This window comes from Pezoporus flaviventris, unplaced genomic scaffold (assembly GCF_033815535.1).
Source record: "Pezoporus flaviventris isolate CSIRO_AGI_PZ_B2104156 unplaced genomic scaffold, CSIRO_AGI_Pfla_v1 ptg000043l, whole genome shotgun sequence".
Lineage (NCBI taxonomy): Eukaryota > Metazoa > Chordata > Aves > Psittaciformes > Psittacidae > Pezoporus > Pezoporus flaviventris.
Window position 1 is genome coordinate 2029146 of NW_026892591.1, and position 22447 is coordinate 2051592.

At 42.9% G+C, this 22447-nt stretch overlaps 2 protein-coding genes across 9 annotated transcripts in view; both read right to left on the reverse strand.

Annotated features, from left to right (window-relative positions):
• Positions 1 to 484: 484 nt before the first annotated feature.
• On the reverse strand, positions 485 to 3962 carry USE1 (unconventional SNARE in the ER 1). 2 transcript variants are annotated; one of them, XM_061466852.1, is made up of 8 exons: positions 3764 to 3961; positions 3544 to 3593; positions 3282 to 3360; positions 2644 to 2796; positions 2406 to 2424; positions 1649 to 1679; positions 1257 to 1419; positions 485 to 1055 (listed from the first exon to the last, which is right to left on the reverse strand). In XM_061466852.1, the coding sequence occupies exons 1-8, from the start codon at positions 3863 to 3865 to the stop codon at positions 873 to 875; spliced, it is 780 nt and encodes a 259-aa protein (XP_061322836.1). In that variant the 5' UTR covers positions 3866 to 3961; the 3' UTR covers positions 485 to 872. The 2 variants fall into 2 exon arrangements, with proteins under 2 accessions (XP_061322836.1, XP_061322837.1); XM_061466853.1 differs by lacking the exon at positions 2406 to 2424 and having other exon boundaries at positions 2649 to 2796; positions 3764 to 3962.
• Positions 3963 to 4552: 590 nt separating this feature from the next.
• The window catches only part of MYO9B (myosin IXB), a 42009-nt gene continuing 24114 nt past the window's right edge, over positions 4553 to 22447 (reverse strand). Inside the window, exons 14-41 of one of the 7 annotated variants that reach the window (XM_061466856.1) lie at positions 22033 to 22108; positions 20371 to 20481; positions 19235 to 19274; positions 18583 to 18705; positions 18378 to 18458; positions 18076 to 18186; positions 17435 to 17557; positions 16829 to 16978; positions 16555 to 16721; positions 15235 to 16167; positions 14624 to 14690; positions 14134 to 14264; positions 13446 to 13600; positions 13123 to 13313; positions 12614 to 12712; positions 11957 to 12133; positions 11416 to 11457; positions 10756 to 10867; positions 10517 to 10587; positions 9867 to 10059; positions 9505 to 9633; positions 9001 to 9106; positions 8155 to 8286; positions 7099 to 7222; positions 6617 to 6664; positions 5979 to 6118; positions 5568 to 5695; positions 4553 to 5425 (exon numbers count right to left, since the gene is read on the reverse strand). In XM_061466856.1, coding sequence (XP_061322840.1) covers positions 4989 to 5425; positions 5568 to 5695; positions 5979 to 6118; positions 6617 to 6664; positions 7099 to 7222; positions 8155 to 8286; positions 9001 to 9106; positions 9505 to 9633; positions 9867 to 10059; positions 10517 to 10587; positions 10756 to 10867; positions 11416 to 11457; positions 11957 to 12133; positions 12614 to 12712; positions 13123 to 13313; positions 13446 to 13600; positions 14134 to 14264; positions 14624 to 14690; positions 15235 to 16167; positions 16555 to 16721; positions 16829 to 16978; positions 17435 to 17557; positions 18076 to 18186; positions 18378 to 18458; positions 18583 to 18705; positions 19235 to 19274; positions 20371 to 20481; positions 22033 to 22108 — 4397 coding nt within the window. In that variant the 3' untranslated portion in view covers positions 4553 to 4988. Of the gene's footprint in view, positions 5429 to 5555; positions 5696 to 5978; positions 6119 to 6616; positions 6665 to 7098; positions 7223 to 8154; positions 8287 to 9000; positions 9107 to 9504; positions 9634 to 9866; positions 10060 to 10516; positions 10588 to 10755; positions 10868 to 11415; positions 11458 to 11956; positions 12134 to 12613; positions 12713 to 13122; positions 13314 to 13445; positions 13601 to 14133; positions 14265 to 14623; positions 14691 to 15234; positions 16168 to 16554; positions 16722 to 16828; positions 16979 to 17434; positions 17558 to 18075; positions 18187 to 18377; positions 18459 to 18582; positions 18706 to 19234; positions 19275 to 20370; positions 20482 to 21507; positions 21598 to 22032; positions 22109 to 22447 lie in introns of all 7 variants that reach the window. The other 6 variants (XM_061466854.1, XM_061466857.1, XM_061466860.1 and 3 more) reach the window with 6 other exon arrangements.

A 22447-nucleotide genomic window follows, 5' to 3' on the forward strand; every position in this document is an offset into this window, starting at 1 on the left:
CCCAAAAGGGTCTGAAACAAAGATCGACTCAGTCCCTTAAATATCAGGCTTTCAGTTGTTCCATGAAATAATTAGGATTTTAGGTACTTTAAAAAACATCCCTTATTTTAGAACATCGGCCTTTGCCAATGGGGACAGCACCCTCGTGTGGAAAACCGAAGTGCCTGCACACCCAGCCTGGCTTGCTCTGGTCAAAGCAATGAGTTACCATTTGTGCAAACAAAAAGGGAAGCAAAGATTGCAAGAGCAAGCAACTTCAGCCCTTCTACATTAAGTTTAAACTGCAGAAGACTGCAAAGTTCAAAGTCCCAGATACCCACCTGGGAAAAAGGTGAGCCTGAGAATTTGTGTTACCTATTGATACTCTAAATCCGGCAGCATTCTCTTTCTACCCCCTACAGCTGTGTCTCTACAAAGTGTGGTTAAATACCCTGTTGGCAGCAATGTCCTAGTTCAGTACAGAAAGCTGTAAAGACAGGAAAAGTTCTGCGACTTCAGTTGTTCCTTATATTTGACTGAGTAAATGCCTTTTAGGAGCTGTACCATTTGCTACAGCCACATTACAAGCAGGACCATATGGATCCACTAAAGAACTCATTAACAGCTCACCATAAATTGCCATCTTTATCCCAGTTATCCCCTGAATAGGCAACAATATTCACAAGGTAACAAAAAATAACCAAGTACCCAAGTGTAGAAAGCCCTCCCCACAAAACCCTTCCCCAAATCCAGTAATTGAACAAGAAAGAGATGCAAGGGTAGGCCATGCAGAGGCTCTCTAAGAACAGGGTAGGTGGCAAGGACATTGACTGCTGACAGTTATCATAGCAACAGAGATTTCCAACTGCTGTTTTAAGTAAAAACAGTAATAGTCATTTTAGTTTTGGGAAAATCCTAATGAAGAGAATCATGCCAATGAAAATAAAGCAAACTACAATTAACATTATCCATAAGAGCCAGTTGACTGATTTCTTTGCGTGCTGTTCCAGGCGGTCAGATTCATCCTTCAGCTTCTCAAAGTTCTGGTCTGCCATCCTCAGAGAATGAGAGAGTGTCTGTGGAGCAAGAGAACAAATGTTTTCAAACCCAGATGTGAAAGTTCTGACCACTATTTCTTCCAGCAGAGGAAAGGTTCATCTCCACTACAGAAGCAGACAGGTACTGTCTCCAAGTCTCCCCCCCTCTCATCAAGTTATAGGTAGAGTATTTAACATATTAGCACTTAACCTTTGGGTTAGCCCTTGCACATGCCCTACCTGGTTATCTTGTTTTATCACGTTCTGTGCAGCCAGAGTGTTGTTTTTGAGACTACGAGCCAAACTCAGCATTTCTTCAGCTAATTTCTCCTGCATGTCCTGATGATGCTGTAACATAGCATCCAGCTCCACTGCGGACTGCTTCTCATCAGACACAAGCCCTCTGCAAGAACATAAGGGGAAAGAATTGGGATTTAGACTTCCTTGAGGGTTGATGTCCAAGTGTCCCCAGACTCTGCAACTCTGACAACAAGAGCAGTCAGATCAGCTGCAGTCATTATTTGTTGGTTTCTACCAGCAGCACCCAAATGGAAGCACATCTGGGATTTAAAGGTCATTGGGAAAGCAGTTCCCGAAACACTGAGCATCAGGAATGAGGAATTCTGACTTACTTCCGCTTCCTTATGTTTAACTCCTCAGAATCTGGAGAAAATAGAAAAAGAAATCAATTCGTGTTTTAGCACGTTATAAAGTCCCATGCAATCACAGGCTGAAGAAACAAATTTTCTGTAAGGGATTTTCCAGTGTCCAAACCCTACTTGGCCCTCTGCCCCAGGGAACATGGATTTCAAATACTCACCTGCTGTCCATAGGGAAAAGCCAACGCAGAACATCAAAAGCAGGGTTGAAAGAAGAAAAACCTCAGATGAATCATATCCCTGAGGGCCTGCTTTAAGCCTATGTGCCTCAGTGTTCCCTTTCAGGACATGTTAGGTTGGCCTAGCTCCAACCACTGCAACAGCAGCTACAGAAACTGCAAATTGATTCCTACCAGTTCCCTACGTGAATAATGTGGCTGTGTATTTAGGAGAAATCAAACAACACCTACTCTAAGCTCCTAAAATCACATGGAACAGCAGCTACAATAAAGGCAAATTGTCCTTGCTAATTCTATAATTAGAATGTCTGTTCCTTTATGAGTTTCAGAAAAATGGGCTCGTACAAGGCCCTGCTACTACAGAAATAACAAAACTTGGGCTTTCATCTGTCAGGGGTTGTAGTTTAGTCTGGTTTTAAAATCTGCTATCTTGAATTAAGCCACTAAATTAAAACTACATTTTGGCCAATCTCCAACATGTGACCCTCTTCTTTCCCTCCTTGTAACACTCAGGTTAACTAAAGCTAGAGAAATCAACTGATTATACTTACCATCTATAGCCAAGGGGTCCTCGGAGGCAAAAAGAGAAACAAAACAGAGTATTATGAAGGGTCAGTGATAACGGACAGTCCTCCAGGCCTAGCATGGTGCCTGTGCCCAGTATTTAAACTATCCAAACCAGAAAAAGGCGACTCCCCACCCAGCCTGGGGCACATCTCAGACACAGCCCCCAAAGGCAGCAGAACGCAACAAGAGACGCTCTAAAGCAGCAGCAGCACCCAAACATACTGTACCAAGCAGCTCACTCCTCATTTTGCCTGTGCAACGAGCCTTTGTTTGCAGGTGAACTGTTTTGGTAGCTGGGGTTCTCTCTTTCGTTGTTGTGGGGGTGCGGCCAGGGGCCAGGAACTGATTTGCCAGGGCCTTTTCAGTTGAGGAAGGCTGCGATAGGAAGAAGCAAGGAGAAGTCAATGAATAGCACATTCTGTAGGATGAAGCCAATGGGGGGGGATGACCACAAGGATGTGAGGAGCCCTTCTCAGCTGCTGCCCATAATGAGCTCTGCCTGGACCTGCACTAACTGCAGCACAGCTTGTTGGCACCCCAGAGCCTTCCTGATGCACGTGGTACCATCCAAAGCAGGGGTCAGGCCACAGGGACAGTACCTGCCCCTGCATCGCGCACCAAAGAGGTGAGACGGAGGTAGGGAAGATGTACTTTGCTTTCGAAGAGGAGGAAACAAGTTTCTCCTTTCATACCACAGCTCCTTTCTAACTAAAGGCTGAATCCAACCTATTCATTCACGTTTTCACAAGGACTGCCCGCAAAGATTTTATTAAGAGTTACTTTGAAACGCAAAGTAAAGGCAACAGGGTAACCATAAACAGAGAAGACAGGTTTTTACAAGCCAAACTAGTTGATCTTACCAATTTTTCAGCTTCTAAAAGCCCCTTCAGGAAGTCCACTTTACGAGAGTATTCATTCAGCAGCTCTGGGGCTGGCTTGCTATCAGCAATGAAAACAGTCACATGAAAACCCGACGTTATCAGGATTTCCTGTCGTCCAGGCTACTTTCCCAATAAAATCAATGGAAGAAAAGCCCCTATAAGTGGCTCTTAAAGAAGCGGTTTTAATAACGAGCCCGCAAGAGAGCCTCCCCCTCCCCGACCGCTTCAGAGCGCGGCTCACCTGCTCTGCTGCTTCAGCTCCCGGAGCATGTCCTCAAGAGCAGCCACATACTGAGGAAGGAGAGAGCTTTTAAGCGACGACATTAAGGCGAAACATTCTGTCTGACAGGGGCTGCCAGGGCTGAGAGCGAGCCCGCGCTTTCATCCCTCCATAGCGCTCACTGCCTCAGTCTATTCCGAGGAGCCGAACCGACCCCCCCCCGCCCCGGGTCCCACCTCACCTTCTCCAGCCGCCACTCCTCGGGGTCCCGCCGCTCCGCCGCCAGCGCCTCGCACCGGCTCAGGAGCCGCATCAGGTTCAGCTCCAGCCGCGTCGCCGCCATCGCGAACGGCCGCTACCGGAAGCGTCTTCAGGGCCACTTCCAGGCGGCGGGCGCCATTTTGGGGCGGGGCACGGGCAGCGCTGGGCGGGCTCTCAGCACCCTCCCAGGGAAGAGCTTCTGCCTCAGAGCTCATCTCAGTCTCCCCTCTGGCAGGTTCAAGCCATTCCCCTTGGCCTGTCCCTACATCCCTTGTCCAAAGCCCCCCTCCAGGTTTCCTGCAGCCCCTTCAGGCACTGGAGCTGCTCTCAGGTCTCCCCTTCAGGAGCCTTCTCTTCTCCAGGCTGCCCCAGCCCAGCTCTCTCAGCCTGGCTCCAGAGCAGAGCTGCTCCAGCTCCATGGCCTCCTCTGGCCTCACTCCAACAGCTCCACGTCCCTCTTGTGCTGCTGCCCCAGAGCTGGACCAGGGCTGCAGGGGGTTCTCCCCAGAGCGCAGCGGATGGGCAGGATCCCCTCCCAGTGTTGGTTTCTGGGCTCAAGCACACGCTCCTGGCATACGCCAACAGGGAGCAGGGTAGACAGAGCATGGATTTCACAGCAGTGCCATGGAGGGCTGGTGTGGAGCCAAAACATTTTCTGTATGGTGGCACCTTGCCCTCCGGGGCTGCGCTGCACAGATGCACTTCAGAGCCTCCTTCAGAAGAGATGGTTCATCAGATGAGACAGACATCAATAACCTAACACATGTACTTTTAAAAGTGCAATGTATTAATAAACGTTTTTATATAGTTTGGTCTCAGTTAAGACTATTACAACATGAACAGTTCTGTAAACCACACAGAAAGTTGTCATAAAACCATACAAAATCAAGGCAACACACACTGACCCACACTCACTGTTGGTCCCATTGGAGTCCGTCGTAAGGCAAATGGAAACAGGCACGGCAGCAGAGTCAAGGGACTTTTGCTCTACACTCAACTCATGTATTTTACTCACCGGTTCTACTTTCACTGCAGGGTTTTAACTTAAAAGTGAGGAGTATTCTTTTGAAACAACCTTGTTTAACCCTCACAGTACTGTCTATTTCCAGGCCACCTTCCCAGCAGCCATGCAAAACAAGGTCACAGCCTCCAAAGGGTTAAAGCCAAGGCTGCAGTCGACTTCAAAGAAGCCCAGAGAGCATCTTTCACTTTTCTATACAGGGAGCGTGAGAGTACGGGTCCGAAAACCTCCGTTTGACTTTCGCTGTTGGTTCGTAGTCATCCAAGAGTTCCTGAGCGTGGGCCACGGCAGACCCTTGTGCAATGTACACCGAGTGGATTTGATCAGTTCGCCTCGCTGGCTGCTCCCTTCGTCTCACCGGTAGCTGAGGCTCTTCGTTAGCTGAAATCCTGCCCTGGGATTCTGTACACTTGAAAAGGCCGGGAGGGAGCTTTATATTTGCCGTTGGTATGACTGGAGTTCGACGGGGCACTTTAAGCCTGGACAGTGTTAAAGATGATCTGTGTCTTGAAGGCAGGGATGCAGAGGGAGAACGTGAAGAGGTTTGCAAAAGAGAAGGCACTTTGCAAATGTCTTTGGCAGGATTACCGGAGCTCTGAGTATGGCAGCGTAATCCAGTAACTGCTTTAAGGAAACAGAATCCTTTAGATACTGAAAGCATGTAACTTGATGCAAGCAATCGTGACCAGATAGCATCTGGTCACCTGGCTTCATGTGGTGAAAGATGGAGAATAAAAAAAGCACACACTACCTTAATACTGACCTTCGGTATCCATCCGTCCTGCTCGATCTTCAAGCAGGCTCTCTGTGCTCGCTGAGGTCTCAGAGTCTACATTCTCCTCATCAGAGCCTCGCTGATCGAGCTCGGGTAACCGGTAAGTTATATCTTCCCTGCATCAAAACAGAGATTGTAGCGCTCTAAAGACAGTGTTCTCTGATATGAGTGACTTTGTGCAGCTCATGCTCAGAGGTAAAGCTGCCAGCATGCAGTCATTACGTATTAATTCTCATGGGTTTTCCTCTCAGCTAGTGCTTTGTACTTTCCTTTTCCCCTTCATAAAGGCCTATAGAACAAAATTCACTGGATCATTTGGGACAAAAGGTATCCTACTTTACTACCTGTATTACCTCCAAGTGCACAGGGCATGCTCTGCAGAGATAAAGGGTCACTTACTTTTCTTCTTTTATTGACTGTATGCGATCGATGAGAATCTCCTTTTCCCGGTTATCTGCTTCAGAAACGTCCTCCTCTTCATGCAATGAGTCCAGTTCCGAGTTGCCACTGTCACTGCCTTTGACCTGTGAGCTTTTACTCTGCAAGACAAATTTACATGTAACACTTCTCATAAGTCATAAGAAGCTATACAAGTCTGGACTGTCTACTAGTTGCAAGGTGGAAAACAAATGAGTAGCCCAAATGAAAGGCTGATGGAATTGATGGAGAGTTGTTAGTTATCCATACAGATGCCTCAAAAAGCAACAGAAATTTTCCTATTCACTGGATTCCTGGGGGGTTGTTCTCTTTAAGCATAGCAATTTGATTTGCCAGCCTCAGATTAGTTTTAGTAGACACTTACAAGTAATATTATTACATTGAATACATGTTACATTCAGAATGTCTATGACAGAACAGGTCAGCAGCCCTGCATGCAGGCTGGGGAGAAAGTGGCACCAATACATGCAGTCTTGATTGTTCAAGAGTATTTAAAACCAAGTGACAACATATGTAGTAAGTATTTTAGTCATGCAGTAGTACCATATAGAAAAAAAACACCCCAACACATGCATTCTTAACACAGGCAATGTACATACCAGCATCCCCTCATAAGGGGAAGAAAACCCAAGTTTTACAGGCCAGAGCTAGGGAGAGATCAAGACCAAATTCACTATATGAAGCTTCTGATCAGACTTTGGTTTGGTTTAAATCAATACAACAAAACCAAAAGAACACACATATCTGCCCTATTAAAACACAGCATATTTTTGTCCACTACCCGCCTCTGGAGTGAAGGATCTCCTTTGCCATGTAAAAGGCTCAGCAATCTTAGTTCGACTGAGTGATGTTGACCACAAGAGTGGATCCCCACCCCTGCACCCTTCATTTACCAAGCAGACTACAATGCAGCTGTATATTTAGCTGGACTTATTGGGTAAGTCCAAATCCACTTTTTCTTGCAATTGATCTTTGACTTACTGAATGGGATGGCCAGAACAACTAACATATCCCTTCCCAAGAAACTGGCGAGATGCTTTCTGCTGGATGGTGTGGCTTGGTGGTTTGTTTCAACACTTACCATGTTCTGCCGAAGCAAGGAGAGGCGTCGAAAAGCAATGCTCTCGGCTGCTTCCAGCTGATTGATTTCATCCATTTTTATCTTGTACTTCCTTATCTGTTCCTTTATGAGCATCTCTACACACCTGGAGAAAAGGGCAAGAGTTTATTGAGCAGCCTCTTTTCTTTAAAGGCTCTGGAGACAATGACAGTGGGATGGGATACCTCTCCAGGCTTGGGGATGTTTGCCATACATGCACATGGATGACATGCAGTCAAAATGTCCCAATGGCATGGGAACAGGTTGAACAGACCAACACATAAAATAAAACAGGACAGACTGTTGAAGACCCTGCTATATGTTCTTCCTGGGATAACCAGAGCATCTCATGCTGACTGTACACCACAATGGTAAGTAAACAGATATTACCATGGCTGCTAACTGCTTCTTCTGCCCATCTCCCCTGTGCTGCCACAGAGTGGTGGATACAGAATGACCCTGCAACTGTCCTTTTCCACCTCTGTGGCCCCATGGGTCAGGAAGAAGTTACAAAAAGCTGCAGTTTTTCAAACTTTATTTCATTGGAGACAGACACAAGGCCAGCCATGCAGTGAGGATGGCAAGGAGCATTCAGAGAGCCAGAGCTGCTGGAGGGTGAGAGGAGATCAAAGAGGCTCAAGGACTGAACCTTCTTCAATTCAAGGAACAACACAGAAGAAACAATCAGGGGTTTCCAAATATGCAGGAGGCAGTTTAATTCTATATCCTACTGTTTATTACGGCTTGTATCTCAGAAAATACGTATGATTAGTGTACAATCCCCACAAAAGATTATCTTGATGTAAAATACAAACCTGCTGTTTAAGACTTAAGTCATCCTACTTTATCCCTTGTAAACTTGAGACAGGTGGAATGACTTGGAGAAGGGTGTATAAATGGACAGCACTATCAGAGCCAGAATTTAGCAACTCTTAACCCAAAGTTTCTCAGCTTGATATGAATAAGCTTCCTTATTCATATCAATGGCCTTCCATCATATTTCAAAACACTACTTTGCAGCAGGCTGCTAAAACTTACATGGTTGTTTTTGAAACATCTTTCATGCTGGTTAAAGGGTCAGAGGTATCAGGACAACGCAAAAGGCACGGAGCAAAAACAATGGCCAAGGCATTGGGTGACATCCGGTTGACATCTTCTATCAAAGCCACTCTGAAAGTCAATGTTTAGGGGAAAACCAAAACAAAACAGATTTTAAGTGAACCTTGCTAGGATAGAAGCAAACTGATCAAACTTTGCCAGACTTCCCAAACAACATGTATGGAAATCTGTGGGGTACTAAGTACATAGAGCAGTCCAAAGAAGTTTCAACATTAATTCACACCTAGGTATTCAAAGTCTCATACCTCCAAGAAAGGAACAGGAGCCATCCAGGCTAAGCTAATCTGGTAACCTCTTAAAGCAACTCTGGTGATTTAATGCCTCCTCCTTAAAAATCCCTTGTCTCTCTGTTCAGAAGACCACCTCAAGTTCCTTGGATAAGAGCAGCCCCTTTACCAGTACCACTTATCCCTGCTCCTAAAACTACTGTTTGTGCAAGCATTTATAATCCTTATGCAGTCCCTACCAAGTACACTGACATCCTTGGTTCACTGTGTACTCATCTGTATAAATCCTGGTGTTCAGGAAAGACTCACCTAGGCTTTCAGATCTACCTTGTCTTCAAAGTTGTTCTTACCTAATTTGATACAAATACACCAGATGGTAGAAGTAAGCACAACTATCAACTTCAATTCTTTCAGTTCTAGACCAGCAGCACAATCACTACACTGACACTTTGGCATTTAAGGTTCTAGGAAGCTTCCAAGAGGGACTCAAAAACATCTCATGGAGTTTCTCTCCAAATGAAGTGATTAAATTCATTACTTGACCAGATGGAAGATGAGTCGCTCCAAGGTATTATGATTTGCTTGTGGAAGCTGTTCAAGGACACTGTAAATGGCACTGAGTTGCTCCTGCTTTTCTGGGAGTTCTGCACAAGGGGAGAAAGCACAAGATGATAATTGCTGTGCAACGCCAGTGAGAGGCACTTACTGACATTGTCTCAAACAAAAGAGATTAAATTCTTAGAGGTCACACTGCCATGTCATTGTTATAACTGGATATTAAAGTAACCCTCATGGCACTGCAATTTTCCTGCTCTTTCAGAGCTGCTGTGGCGAGCAATCGTCAAGTGACACATCAACACCTCCAACACTATTTAGAATACCTCAATGAGGAGAAATCCCCTGAAAAGTGTTCTAAGTAAGATGTCTAAAATCATTGCTGCAAATACACTGTAAGGAAGCTTTTTCACCAGCATGAGCACCTTAAGAGCTTATTTCCCAAGGGCAAAGAGAAAACACTGCTTTGAACAGTTCTAAGACCTACCTACAGCTCGAAGAAAGTCATTGTACTGGGCAGATGTCATCAGGGGATCTGGTAACTCCCGGAGCCATTGCTTAAGGACGCCCGTGATAGTGTGAATAGGGTAATTCTCCAGTTTCACTGAGTTTGGATCTGAAAAGAAAAGGTTTTATTTAGAGCAGTTCATTCCCCTGATGTACAGAATGGGAACCACAAAGTAGTAAGATTAGAAATAGTCAGATCTCCTGGTCAAAGAATCCAAGTGGCAATTTGGAAGCAGAAAAACCAGTCTGCTGACAGTGATTTATATGTATTAAGCAGCTTTTCCCATCCAAATGGCAGGGAAAACTGCAAGGAAGTCAAAAGGGCAGACAACATTGCCTGACCTGCTTGCAGCAACTGTTTCAGCTCCTTCATTCGATTTGCTGATCCTGATTTCCTGTAAATGCCTTCCGTGTAAAGGCCGTGCATCTCCACGTACTCCAGCAACTTCTCCATGACAATGGGGACTGAATTTCTCTCACTGGTCAGGGAACTCACACACACTCCAAAATGTCGTGGTTCTGTGTCCTGTTCGTTCTGGAATTGATACAGGTCAAGCACTGTGAATACCTGTTCCCAAGCTAGAAAATTCCATTGCTTCATGCTATAATTAGCTTACGCTTCCAGAAACAAAAACCGAGTGTTTTATCCTAGCTGGCTACAAGCCTTTGATCACAAGGCAGATTTCCTGAGCTGCAGCAATGAAGAAGCACTGTAGTACACACAGAAGGATTTCTTTAACAGTTTTGTCCAACACAGCACACACACTCAAGGCAGAAGTTCCCAAATTAGCTCAAGTATCACCTTTAGAAGAGTGTTCTGTTTCTGCAGCTGCAGGGCCTGCCTCTATGTGCAGACAGAGAAGGGAACTGTTGAAGCAATTTTTAGTCAGTGCCTGAACATTCACTGCTCATTTTCCGAGTTAAAAAAGGCAGCATTTTGCGTGTATCACTTCTGGTATCACAGTTCCACATCCCAGATCTACAGTTCTTACCTTTTTTCCACAGGATGTACAGCTGCTCTGGATTTTGGACATGCATTTCTTGTGACAAGTCAACTTGCAAGCTAGAGGAAGAAGCAATTGTTACAAGCCTTCCAAATCACATCAGAGTATCTTGTCTTACTCACTTACTATATAAACTGCATCTACTGCTCACTCATCTACACCAGGCAGTTACAAACAATCTGCACATCCTGGCAACTAAGTGGCACAAATGAGGGGTTTCAACTTACCACTGCAGAGGCAGGCCTTTTCCATGGGCCAGATGTAGGATGAGCAGTGCTCACACGATTGCCGTATGTTCACTTGGTAGTTTGTGAATACGTGGCCACAGTGTTCCACAATCTGGTGGGAGACAGGAAGGAACTCATGGACTTCTTGGCCTTTTTAAATTATTATTCTTCATTTTAATCTTTCCTAACTTATATTTTCCACCATTATTTTACAATTACAGCTGATGGCTTTGACTTGAAAGCTACGTTTCACTCTGTCTTATGGCAATTGGGTTTGTTGGATTATTTTGTGATTGATTTCCTGCCTTGGTTAAGTGTAGTATCTTCATCAGTGCAATACCACAGTATCAGCTATAGCTCATTATTAAGATTTAGTAATGTTTTCCTTTAAACAGTTCAGAGACTGAGAAAGCCAGTAGGTTCAAAGAAATGCTATGGACAAGGAAGGAAATGCTCAAGTAGCACCTGTTATTGCTCGAGCAAGATCTCCGATTTATGGAAACCAGTTTTGCATTATGTCACATATTTATAAAAAGAGGTGAGTAATTTAGCATGCAGAATAAAGAGAACTTCAGTACAACATCAAGCTCTTCCAAGAGTGTTTTCCTCTGTTCTGAGTGCAGCTGAGGCCTTAGATTATTACAGACAGAAAGTACTCACTGCACGGTCTTGTTTTCGTTTCTTCTTCTGGGCCTTGGTTTGCTGCAGTGGAACAAAGAGCTGGCATTAGCCTTTGAAATTCATACATTCCATTCCTACTTTTTCCTATTCAGTTTCCCAGACGCTACTTCACCTCCAGATATTTGAGACACTATACATAGATATATGCATATAAATACATACTTATATACTGCAGCTTGGTATGAGGGCTGTCTGAGCCCAGTGTCAGCTTCCTAAAAATCACCTGAGCTCATTGCATGATGACAAAGCAACTCCATCCCTAAAACCTTCAGGGAACTCCTAACTTTTCAAAGAAAATGCACAAACACTAAGATTCTGGAAATATTAAGACTAAATCAAATAATGAACAATTCCAAGAGGTGTATCAGCATTCAGAATGCGTTATACACATGATTTGCGTATGGAAGGTGTTTCCCAATTAATGAAGAATGCTATGGAAAAGGCTTCTGAGGTCCCACATGTTCCTTATCCTAGGATAGGATTTAATCATCCCATAAGCCAGTAACAGAAAGTTTTATACCTTGGGCTGCTCAGATTCTTCTTTTTTGTTATATCCTCTGATGAATTCATCCAGAAGGGACTGGAAAAGATTCAAAACTAGCTTGACTTCTTTCTCTTCCCTTTTTTTGGCCAGATTTGTAACTAGAAGCTGGTAATTCTCCATTAGATCTTTGTAGCCAACATGGATTTGCCCATTCTAGAGAAGGAAAACAATGTTATTCAGAAGACAGTCTTCTTTTTGGATACCATTGAGGAGGTTTCATAATTAATGTGTCTAAGCTCACAATGAAAAGATAACAGCCCATGACAGAAACACACTTCCCTACTACACTGCAGAAAGGCATTTGGCTGAGACAAGGCAGTGTTGGAAGAATATTGGAAAAGCTGTTGGCACCTCTCCTTGGTGTTTAAAGACAGCAATATTAAGAGGCTGAAGACAGTAAAATCCATCCTTCTCTGAAAATAAGTTACAGCTGAGTGAATGTGAAAAGGGAAACAAAACAGTCTACAGATTACAGCAGAACTGTGAAATATTCAAGTCTTAACACTCGGCTTTGAATTCTATGCTAAGAATTGCTGAGTTGCTTTGTTACAGAGCTGTAGGTCAAGCATTTCAACTGCACACAACTCATTTATTTCCTACCAACTTTTCACTTTACTGGGGCTTGCTACTTACAGGAGCAGAATACATGGTCTTGATGTTTCCTCGAAACTTCTCTGTGGCTTCAAAAAACAAGCATTCAACACCAGACTTCTGGGAGCGCAAGTCATTGATCTGGAAGGCAAATACACCTGCATCAAATTTCATTCAAACAGGAACATCCAACCAGTGTTAAGCTTCAGTTGCTGGGCTTAGTCATGTATGGCCAGTCCTGTTATTTACAACAACATTTCTTAATGCACTGTGATATGGTACAAAACAGGAGAGTCGGGTGTCTAGGCTCTAGAGAGCTCCATTTCCTTACAGCTTGTGCCTTTTTTAATTCAAGTTTTGCTGCCCACTTGTTTGCAAACAAACTAAGAAGTAACATGAATGGCGTGAGTAATGTAATATTAAGAGACTTGAAGGAAGGGCCTTAATACAGACCTACTTCAGTCAAGCTATCAAATCAATTCCCTTTTGCTTTAAATCCTAACATACAGAAGTCTTTCGAATTCCACACAAACAGAGACTTGAATTTTTACCTTATTTAGGAGGAACTCATCCAGATGTTTCAGTTCATTGGCATTTGCAATCTCACGGACCATGGAAGCTCGCCAGTTCTGAGATACACTGGAGATCTTGCTGATCTTTATAGTACGGTTCTTCTTTGTCTTACTGCTCTCTTTCAAATGGCGCTCCCCTGCCTGGGGGCGACTGGGCTGCGCTGAAGAAGCTGGGAAAGACATTAGGTTGTACATGAAAGCAGGATGGTTGAATTCTGCAGTATTTGCTTCCTCAGTAGCCATGCAAAACATCACAGAAAAGTTTGTACTAGCAAGCTGAGAATTAAGTCACGCAAACTCACCTTCTGAAGCTTTCTGTGTCCCTCCTGTTTCTGCAAAGAGGACACAAGACACAAGGGAGAGGCCTTCTTCATCAATCACATCAGGACTCTCCTTTGGAATTTTCTTGTCTGGCTTTTTGCCCAGAAGTCTACGCAAAGGACTTTTAAAAGCAGACCTGTACGCAAAAGCAGATATGAGTTTGTCACATTAGTAATGGAAGCTGGCTCTGCTACGAGAAAAGGTTCTTTTAACAGCAACCCATAACAGGATTAACCTTCACTGTGATTATTACTCTAAGATCCAACCTAGAGAAAACAGAGCAGCACAAATAAAATGGAAAGACAGTCTGAACGAACACGTGGATATTCTGGTATCTACCAGATTAGAGCACTATCTTCAACATACAACAAGACAACAGAGCACACATCCAAGACATCATTTCTGGCACACAAAGCTCCCAAGTTGCAGAATGCCAGACACAGGAGCAGGCCAGAGAAACAGCATTACATGCTTGCTGAGTTCTTCAGCTTCTCTCCTGGGTGTCTGATTTCTCAACCTGGATGACAGCACACTAACAAACCTTTGATCTCAGCTGGATGGTGGTTCTAAGGTTAACAAGAAACAGTTCAAAAGACAAGCACCCACCAGAGGAGAAATCTCCTCTTTTCAGTTTCCTAAAGGCAGGTCACTCACACACACAATACATACTTGGCATCTATTTGCTGACTTGCTGGCTGCATGGAACTGGCTGTGTCCAAGGTAGACAAGAGGTCACCGGGCCTCTTTTGCACAGGATATTTCTTGTTGCCTTTTTCTTCTTCTACTGCATCTGGTGATTGCTACAGTAGAGAGAAAGAGTCAACAAACTACATATTGAGTGAAAGAGATTCTTTAAATGGTTTTAAGAAATAGATTGGTGGAAAAAAGCTTGCTTCATCAAGACAAAACCCTTTATCCAATAGATATTTGCTTACTAATGTAAGAGCCAAGTATATATAACACTTTGATCAAAGTTACTACAAATTATGTTTTCAAATTGTTGTATAGTATTTGCTAATGAATTATTCTTCTGTGGATGTCAAGTCAAAAAACTATGACTTGACAGGAACACAGGCATCACTGGAGCCAGGTATTCACAAACCTTTAATACCTGTAAACAAGAATAATTAAGTATAAATATGCACAACAGCATCAGTACCTGACTCATGATAACACACTGGGCCAGTATTGAAAGATCACTTAATGAAGATGAATTCCCCTTCTTTCTGCAATGGTAGAAGAATTCTGTTTCAGAATACATGTTTTATAGAAATCTGTAGCTTCTTCATATTTATCACATTTAAATACCCACATCTCAATGTTACATCTAAGAAATAATCCGGATCAACTCTTTAACTCAGTTTGAAATGCTAAATGTACTGGAGAAATAAAGCAAATAATGGGTATGTCAGATTTCCTGACACATCGGAGGTATGATGCTTGTAAACTGCAAGTCACTACAACTTTGTTTCCAGTGAACAAAACACATATGGAAACAAACTCCAGACACTACTTTAAAGCCCCAACTCTCCATTTGAATTCAGCAAGACAGGCTTTGCATCTTTCAGTAGCTTCTGAAAACATTCTACCCATACAAATTCAACTGCAAGACTGATGACTGGGAGCCAAGAGAAAGAGCAGTTGTTCATAGCTATATTTTCTCTCACCACATGGCCAGACAGACAGGCTCTCAGGAGCCCTCCATCTATTTTCTAACATTAAAGGTATCTGTTTTCTGACAAAGTCAAATAATTAGGAAGCTGCCCTTACTCTAACTGATCCTGAGGAGACTTATCCACACGCGTTCTTTCATCCAAAGACTGACTCAGCATATCATTATGACCAGCATCTGATTGTCTCTTTCCTTTCCACTTCTCTCTCTTGTACTTTAGCTTCCCTGGGTCATCCACGTATCTCTGAATTGGGGAAGAAGTAGGACTATCCAGATCTTTGGCTGCCTTCTGAACAAGACGTTTGTTTTTATCTGCCCAGCATTCAGATGGAGTTTGAAAGCTCCCAGTAGCAGATAGGGTATTATGAAGATTCAGTGCAAGATTTTTCGGTCTTTCAGGGCAGTTAAAGCTTTGGCTGCCTTTTATCTGGTTATTTTGATTCCCTTGTGTTTTCATTCTATCAACTGTCATATCTACTTCTGATACAGGTGGTTGCTCAGGGATAGAACTACTTTCTTTTAGCTCACTTGACAGTGCCATATCTGAAGTAACTTTTTCTTCAATTGGATTTCTCTCTCCCTCCCTGCTTCCTTGAAGAACAGGATCTTCTGCTGTGGATTTCTCTTGCACTGGAACAGTTCCCAGGGACTCTTCAGAAGAGGTCTGTTCCTCGTGGCACAGTGAAGATGGTCCTTCGAGGGAAAGCAAGACATGCTTATTCTGTAACTCGTTATGTTCCAGCCCCCTCTGCCGGCGAGATTCCCGTTTCTCCCGGCTGTTTGTTACTTTCTCAGAGGCCTCTGTCATGTTCTTCTGGGGCAATGTGGCTTTTTCAGATGAGGTTTCAGATTGCTCATTTGGAGTTTGATCTCCATCCCCAACAGCTTGATCCAGCTCTGATCTGTGTGTCTCAGGCAACTCATCTGTGGATGGCTCACTGTGCTCATCCTTGCTCAGATCGTCTTGACCTTCCGGTGTTTTTCCCTGCTTTTCTTCAGCTTTCTGCTTTTCTAGAGCCATTTTCTGAAATCTGTTAAGAATTTGCAAGGTAAAAACACAAATATGTTAATGCCCAGGGGTTAAAAAAAGTACCCAACTGTTTAAATTCAGCCTCAACAGCAATACTGGCCACAAAGTACAAACACACTTACAGTCCCAGTAGGACTGCATGGAGGTCTGCTTGTTAGGACTCGCATGCATCAGTGCAACTCAGCTGAATCACGCTTGAGTATGAAGCACTGAACCAGCTTCCACACAGCACCAGCCATTTGATACTGACTGCAGCATCACAGGGTAATAGCTCTATTTGTTTACTAAGTAAATATATATCACACAGAAACTGAGCTTGGCAGGTGAAGCCAAGTAGCACAGCAGTTAAAAGGCATGTTTTCGTATCAGATTGCTCCTCTTCCTTTACCTCTTACGTTGTAGATGCCCTCTGACCATGGCCTGGAGGAGACAAATCCTCCTCTTCTGCTGAAGGTAGCATTTTCGCTCCCTGTATCTTCGCCACACTGACTGAATATAAATGGCAGCATTATTCCTCTGCAGTGCCATCCTAACACATCGGGAACGCCAGCAAGCCTAAGGAAAGAGACTTCTAAAGTAAGGGAGAGGTGCTCAAAGGGTGGCTGTTATTTGAGCGTGTTGGTTGGTTTCTTAGGCAAAGGTGATGCATGGTTCTCAGGTACCTGTAAAACAACGGCTGCCTGTCGTGTTCGGAGAAAGCGTCTCCTTTCTAAAACCATCCTGAGCCAGCTCTGAAGGAGGATGATTTTCCTGATCACTTCCTTGTGTAGTGTATCCTGTAGTCTCTGCCGTTCAGCCTCTTTCATGAAAACCTGCTCAGTTGAAGTTCATCAATAAACAGTTAACAAGAGCCTTGCACCCCCACTGGAAGTTACTCTGCATGCTAAATAATGGCTAATGAGAATGCTACTGAACTAAGTTTTATCACCTGACAACACACCTCAAAAGTCCTTTTGTTTTATCAAATCTCAGTGTTTAGATTCTTAAACATACAACTGTACCTGCAGCCTTCAAATCACAGAACCCTTCTAAATTAAATGCCAATAGCAGCAATTTCCCTAAAGTAACACCCATATAATACAGAATTGTACTGTATTGCAAGATGACAGGCTGGCATCAAAACCAAGGAGGCAACTCCTAATGTCTGCAAGAGTTAAAAAACCCTAATTTAAATGCAAAATGCAAAGAGCAACACCCATAAATGAACTGCACTAAACTCTGCCATGTACATCAGGATTTCTTACTGGCTTAAAGGAATTTTCACAGACCTTGGTCTTCCCTATTTGATAGTAGTTTTCATCCAGTTTTAGTTTATTCAAATAAACACCAATGTCTTCCTTAGAGGCTTTGGCATTTTTGGGCAGTAACACCTGAAACTGGTCTATGAATTCCTGTGAAAAGCAGCGACAGGAAGAGATCAAAGTTAGAAAGCAACGCACAAGTTTTAGCTTTATTTTAGAAATCTAGATGACATGTAAGCTGTCTGGGTTTGAAAGTATTTATTTCTCCCTCCAAATTGAGCTACTTTTTCTTCCCCTGTAAATCATAGGCTTCATTCAGCCTCCAGTTAAAGATCACCCATATGTGATCTATAAAGTTAATTTACAGAAAACTAATTCACATATGGAGACAGTAACGTGCAGCACTGGTTGCCTGTAATTGCTTATAACAGCACAGTGCTTTCTTTCATTCAACAAAGAGAGCAACTTACTGGTACATGACTCACACAGATTAGACTACAACTTGTTACCATGCAGGCTCTAAAAATTCACTGTGGTTCTGACACAATTCATCCCAAGTTGTCATGAGCTTCACAGGAAGAGACACAAAAGACCCTGAGGCAATAGATTTCTTTTTCCCCAAACCAGATATTTCTGATAGCATAATCCACTTCCAGTTCCTCACATACCTGGAATGTGTATTTGGCACTGTAGCCAGATCTTCTGATTCTCACAGTTTCTAGCATGCCAGTGTATCTTAACTGTTGAAGCACCAAGCTTTCATCAAAAAGCATCTCTTTCTGAAAAAGATCAGCAGACAACAGCCAGTAAATGCCTGAAGAGTCCTATTTCTGTCCAGTACAGAAAGCCCATTGTGTTTTCACACCCTAGTTACCTTTCACCTTCAAACAGAGTAACAGCAAGCAAGTCAAAAGAGATCTATTACAGGCCTTAGAAGACTTGGGTCCTCAGCAGTCAGCTCAGCTCTTACCTTCTCAGCGTTGGAACGGATGCAGCGGATGAAGAATGGCTCAGCTTTACCCAGTGTCTCCAGTAACTTACTAAGTGAAGTCTGAAATGAAATATTCAGAAACAGTTTTCTTCTCCAGATATCAGCATTTGACAGCAGTACAGCTTCTTCCTCAGAAATAAGGTTGTTTCAGGTCTGACGGCCATACAAAATCCTAGTCACCTACCTGGAACTGTGCACTTATGCTAGGGGGTTTCTTCTTTTTGTGTAAGTGCAAGAGGGATTTTGTAGTTCGATCATGCAGAGTCATGCTTACTATGAGCTTCAGAGACTTGGAATCCAGCAAGTTCTAGAAGAAAGTTTTCATAATCAGCAAAGTGCAAATCTCTTAACTGAAGGGGAAATACTTCTGTCCGCATCAAAATGAGTAAGAAGGAAGCCAGCCACCTAGAGCTCCACATTCAATGTCACGTTGCACTTTTATTTCAGACCAAAGCATTTTCTTTCCACTGCTCTATCCCAAGAGTGTAAGGTGGGATTTACAGTGAATTACATCCTCGCTGTGCTTGCCTTCCATGACTTCATTAGAAATACCGTCATGTATTTATGGCACCTCTAGTCCAGTAAACAGATGCCAATTCACACATTTTTCCTGTTCAGCAATTCTTATGAAGGTGAACATTTACCCATCCTTCAGATTGCCAAAAAGGAAGCTTTGGGGGATAAATGATACAACTTTCCTACACTATGAAACACTATGTTTTAGAGTGAGTTCTGTCAATCAAAATGAATGTTCACAATGACAAAAAAAAAACCAAACTCAACAACCAAACCAAACCAAAACCCAAGAGAATTCTACCTTTATGGAATAACTTTACCTTAGGAATGATCTGCTTTTGTTTGATACCTCTACTTTTCCTGTTAAAATATGAAAGATCATTTAAGAAAAACAATACACATGATTTTTGGTTATTACAGCAAGCCAGACATTGGTGCAATTTATAAGGCGAGAGGAATGATAGAAGCAAATGAGCACAACAGCACCAGGGTGTGTTCATGCACATCTCGTACAAGTGATCAGTGCAAGAAATGCAAACTGCTTCGCAACAAGAATGACTCTTAAATCAACTCTGTAGGTATTGGGAGCTTTCAAAAGTGAAACATTTTTACTTAAAGCTATTAAATCCTCACTGTTGCATACACTATTTTGGGGCACATGATTCTACGTAGCTAACTGTCCAGTCATTTGGCTCTCATCATAACACTAAGGCACTTTCAAATACACAAATACTTGATTCAAAAGTTACTGCTGCTTGCACCAGAACCCCTGTGAAAGTACTTAACTGTTCACAGAAGGACAAAACATGCCCCACTACTTCACTGAGGAATTCTGATAGGTCTGAGATCATCCCCATAGCCTCCTGGGGCACTACACAAACTTCAGGCATAGTTCTCATGCACACACAGACCATAAAGCCCTCAGAAACAAGGCTGTGGTTCACATCTTCTTAATTCTAAGCATGTTACCTCCATGATGTAAGGCATGTTCCAACGCTATGCCACCCAGTTTAATGTTATTTATTACACAATGGACCACAGATTGATTTGCTTACACATACATAGGTGGGCACATGTTGAATTTTAGCCCAAGAACATACACAACATTAGCATCCTGAATTTCAGGATGCCATTAGTTATAATTTCAGGATGCCATTAGTTATAATTTGGGAGAGATTTCATTGTCCAGCGTTTTGCAACAAGAAGCTTGGCATACGTGGGTTTTACAAGAAGTTTACAAGAAAAGTAGACTTAATTTTCAGCTAAGGCAACAAAACAACACATTCTCTATTGCCTTTACATTTTTTAGAAGGCATTCTTTTATTCTTAATCATCTTGTTTAGTGTTTTGCAGTAGACAAGCATCAAACTTGGGACCAGTATATTTTTTATGGACTAAAATAACTGCTTGGTTATTGTTGCACTTTCAAAGCAATACCCAGAGCACCAGAACTCACATGAAGTGGGAGCGGTGTTGAAGTCGGCTGAGTGACCGAAGCAGCTTACAAGGATCATCTCCCTGCCAGGGAAGTCCTTTAATACTTGCGATGATTTGTTCATGCATGTCTCTAAAGTGATTCCCAGCAAAACAAAGATGGCAAACAAGGACACAAGCCATGAGAGAGGGGAGAAAACAAAAAGGAGTTAAAATCCCAAGAGATCCCATCACCAAGTATGCTCCAAACAGTGGCAGGTCAATCCCAGACTACTTTTTCCTAAGCATGAATGATTCTGATGTCAAGTGAGCACTTTATACACTGTCAGCATCCTAAAATTTGATTATCAGGGTCTCATACTAAACTCTTTAATTCTACCTTTTAATGTAAATCCTTGGAATTTACAATTCAGAAAACAGAGGGTACTTAATGAGCAGGGAATCTTTCTGTTAAGCTAAGTAACCTCTTCAGAAAGATACAAGCTTCTTTATAACTAAGCAGTAAATACTTTTAGATACAGATTTGACTACTAAAATGAGGCTGCTTAAGCAGACTCGCATAAGAAAAGCTAAAAACTAGCTATTGTAGGAGTACTTGGTGAAATTTGGGTTTTCATTTTCACTTCAGAACTTATTCACGTGCTTTGCTTTTCAAAGTAAGCCTGGGATGGTCCCTAATGTGTGGCAGAGTCCATCATTTAAGCATGCACCGTGCTTGTGTCGTGTCTTGGCACACAACTTACCTTCTTTACTCTCCAGAGAGGCACAAACCAAAAATAACAGAAGCATAAGAATCACTTCCGATTGTCAGATGCTATCACCATTCTGAGCTGCTTGCTGAGGCAGCAACATTATTACAGAGGGTTGCTTTCTTCCCTTGGTACCTCTGACCATTTTTGAAGGCCAGGACTTTGTTTCAAGCCATCACAAACAGATATGATATGCTATAGCCAATTCTTTCACCCAAATCATATGTTTAGTTGTTAAGTTGCCACAAGTGACAGAGACTGTTCAGGCTGAAGTAATTATGAAGCAGCAGGAAGCCACTGTTTTACGTTACTGCTTCATGGCTTCAGTTTTACACAGAGCGTGCTCAGAAGGTGTCTGCCCAGGAAACGTGCCTCCCTGGCATGTAAGAGCAAGCCTACTTCTTACTTACTTCTTGTTTTCATATATAGAAATGATGTCTTCAAAAGCATTTATATCGAAATCCTCAGAACAATCAAATGAGAAATCAAGCACTGAGCAGCTGTAAAAGGAACATGTATAAAACCTAAACACTCCATAGGAAGGCAAAATACGCCTGTACAGAGCAACATGAGGAGGCAGTTCTGCAGGGCTTGCCCTGCCTCCTAAAGGTTGTGAAAAACATCAATGCTCCTACAAATGCTTCAGGGACACAGACTGGTTGCAGAGGAATACACGATGCTAAAACCAACATATACCATGCACAGACAGGGAACTCAAATACCCAGTGGTAAATGGAACTGGAGCTATGCCACCAACACTTGGAATTGCTGGGTCTTACATTAAATAAGCCAGAGTATTGCTTTTATAGCACTGAAATAAGACAGAAATAAAACTTGCTGTCCTTGTGGAAAGATCAAGTTGACATCTGATACATGAAACTGTGACTTGGCAATTCAGGTTTTTTCCCCTGACAGGGGTTAAGTATTTTTCTCACCGATAGACTTTTTCTACTGGTGTATTTGACCTCTGGAGCTCTCCAAGGGGAATTCCGGGTCCTTGACGTACCACTCCTGTTATGAAATAATCAACAGGTTGGATTTTGACAAAGATATGAGCATAACAGACCAAAAAAACCCCAAATCACCCACTGCAACAAGCACAATAGCTATCCAAGGGCCTGGAATTTGGGTATAGTACTTCGGCTGTTGGGCTAGACTACTTTGTTTCTCAAACTCCCTACTACTAGAAAGCAAATTGCAGCTGCTTCAAAATCAGTCTTTAATCCTGAGTACTCATTTGGAACTTCAGGGAGGACCAAGAAGATCAAAACCAGTGCTAAGACAAGAAGCCATGCTAGAACTACTACTATCTTCCCCAGCTTTTACAAATAGGACTTTAAACTTGGCACA

Bases quoted from the DNA above. Each gene is read 5' to 3' on its own strand.
- USE1 (XM_061466852.1), bottom strand. From the start codon at position 3,865: ATGGCGGCGACGCGGCTGGAGCTGAACCTGATGCGGCTCCTGAGCCGG. The intron at 3,361-3,543 runs GTGAGCCGCGCT...CATTGCTGATAG, and splicing joins GAGCTGAAGCAGCAGAGCAG to CAAGCCAGCCCCAGAGCTGC. The intron at 1,056-1,256 runs GTAGGGCATGTG...CTTGCTCCACAG, and splicing joins TGATAAAACAAGATAACCAG to ACACTCTCTCATTCTCTGAG.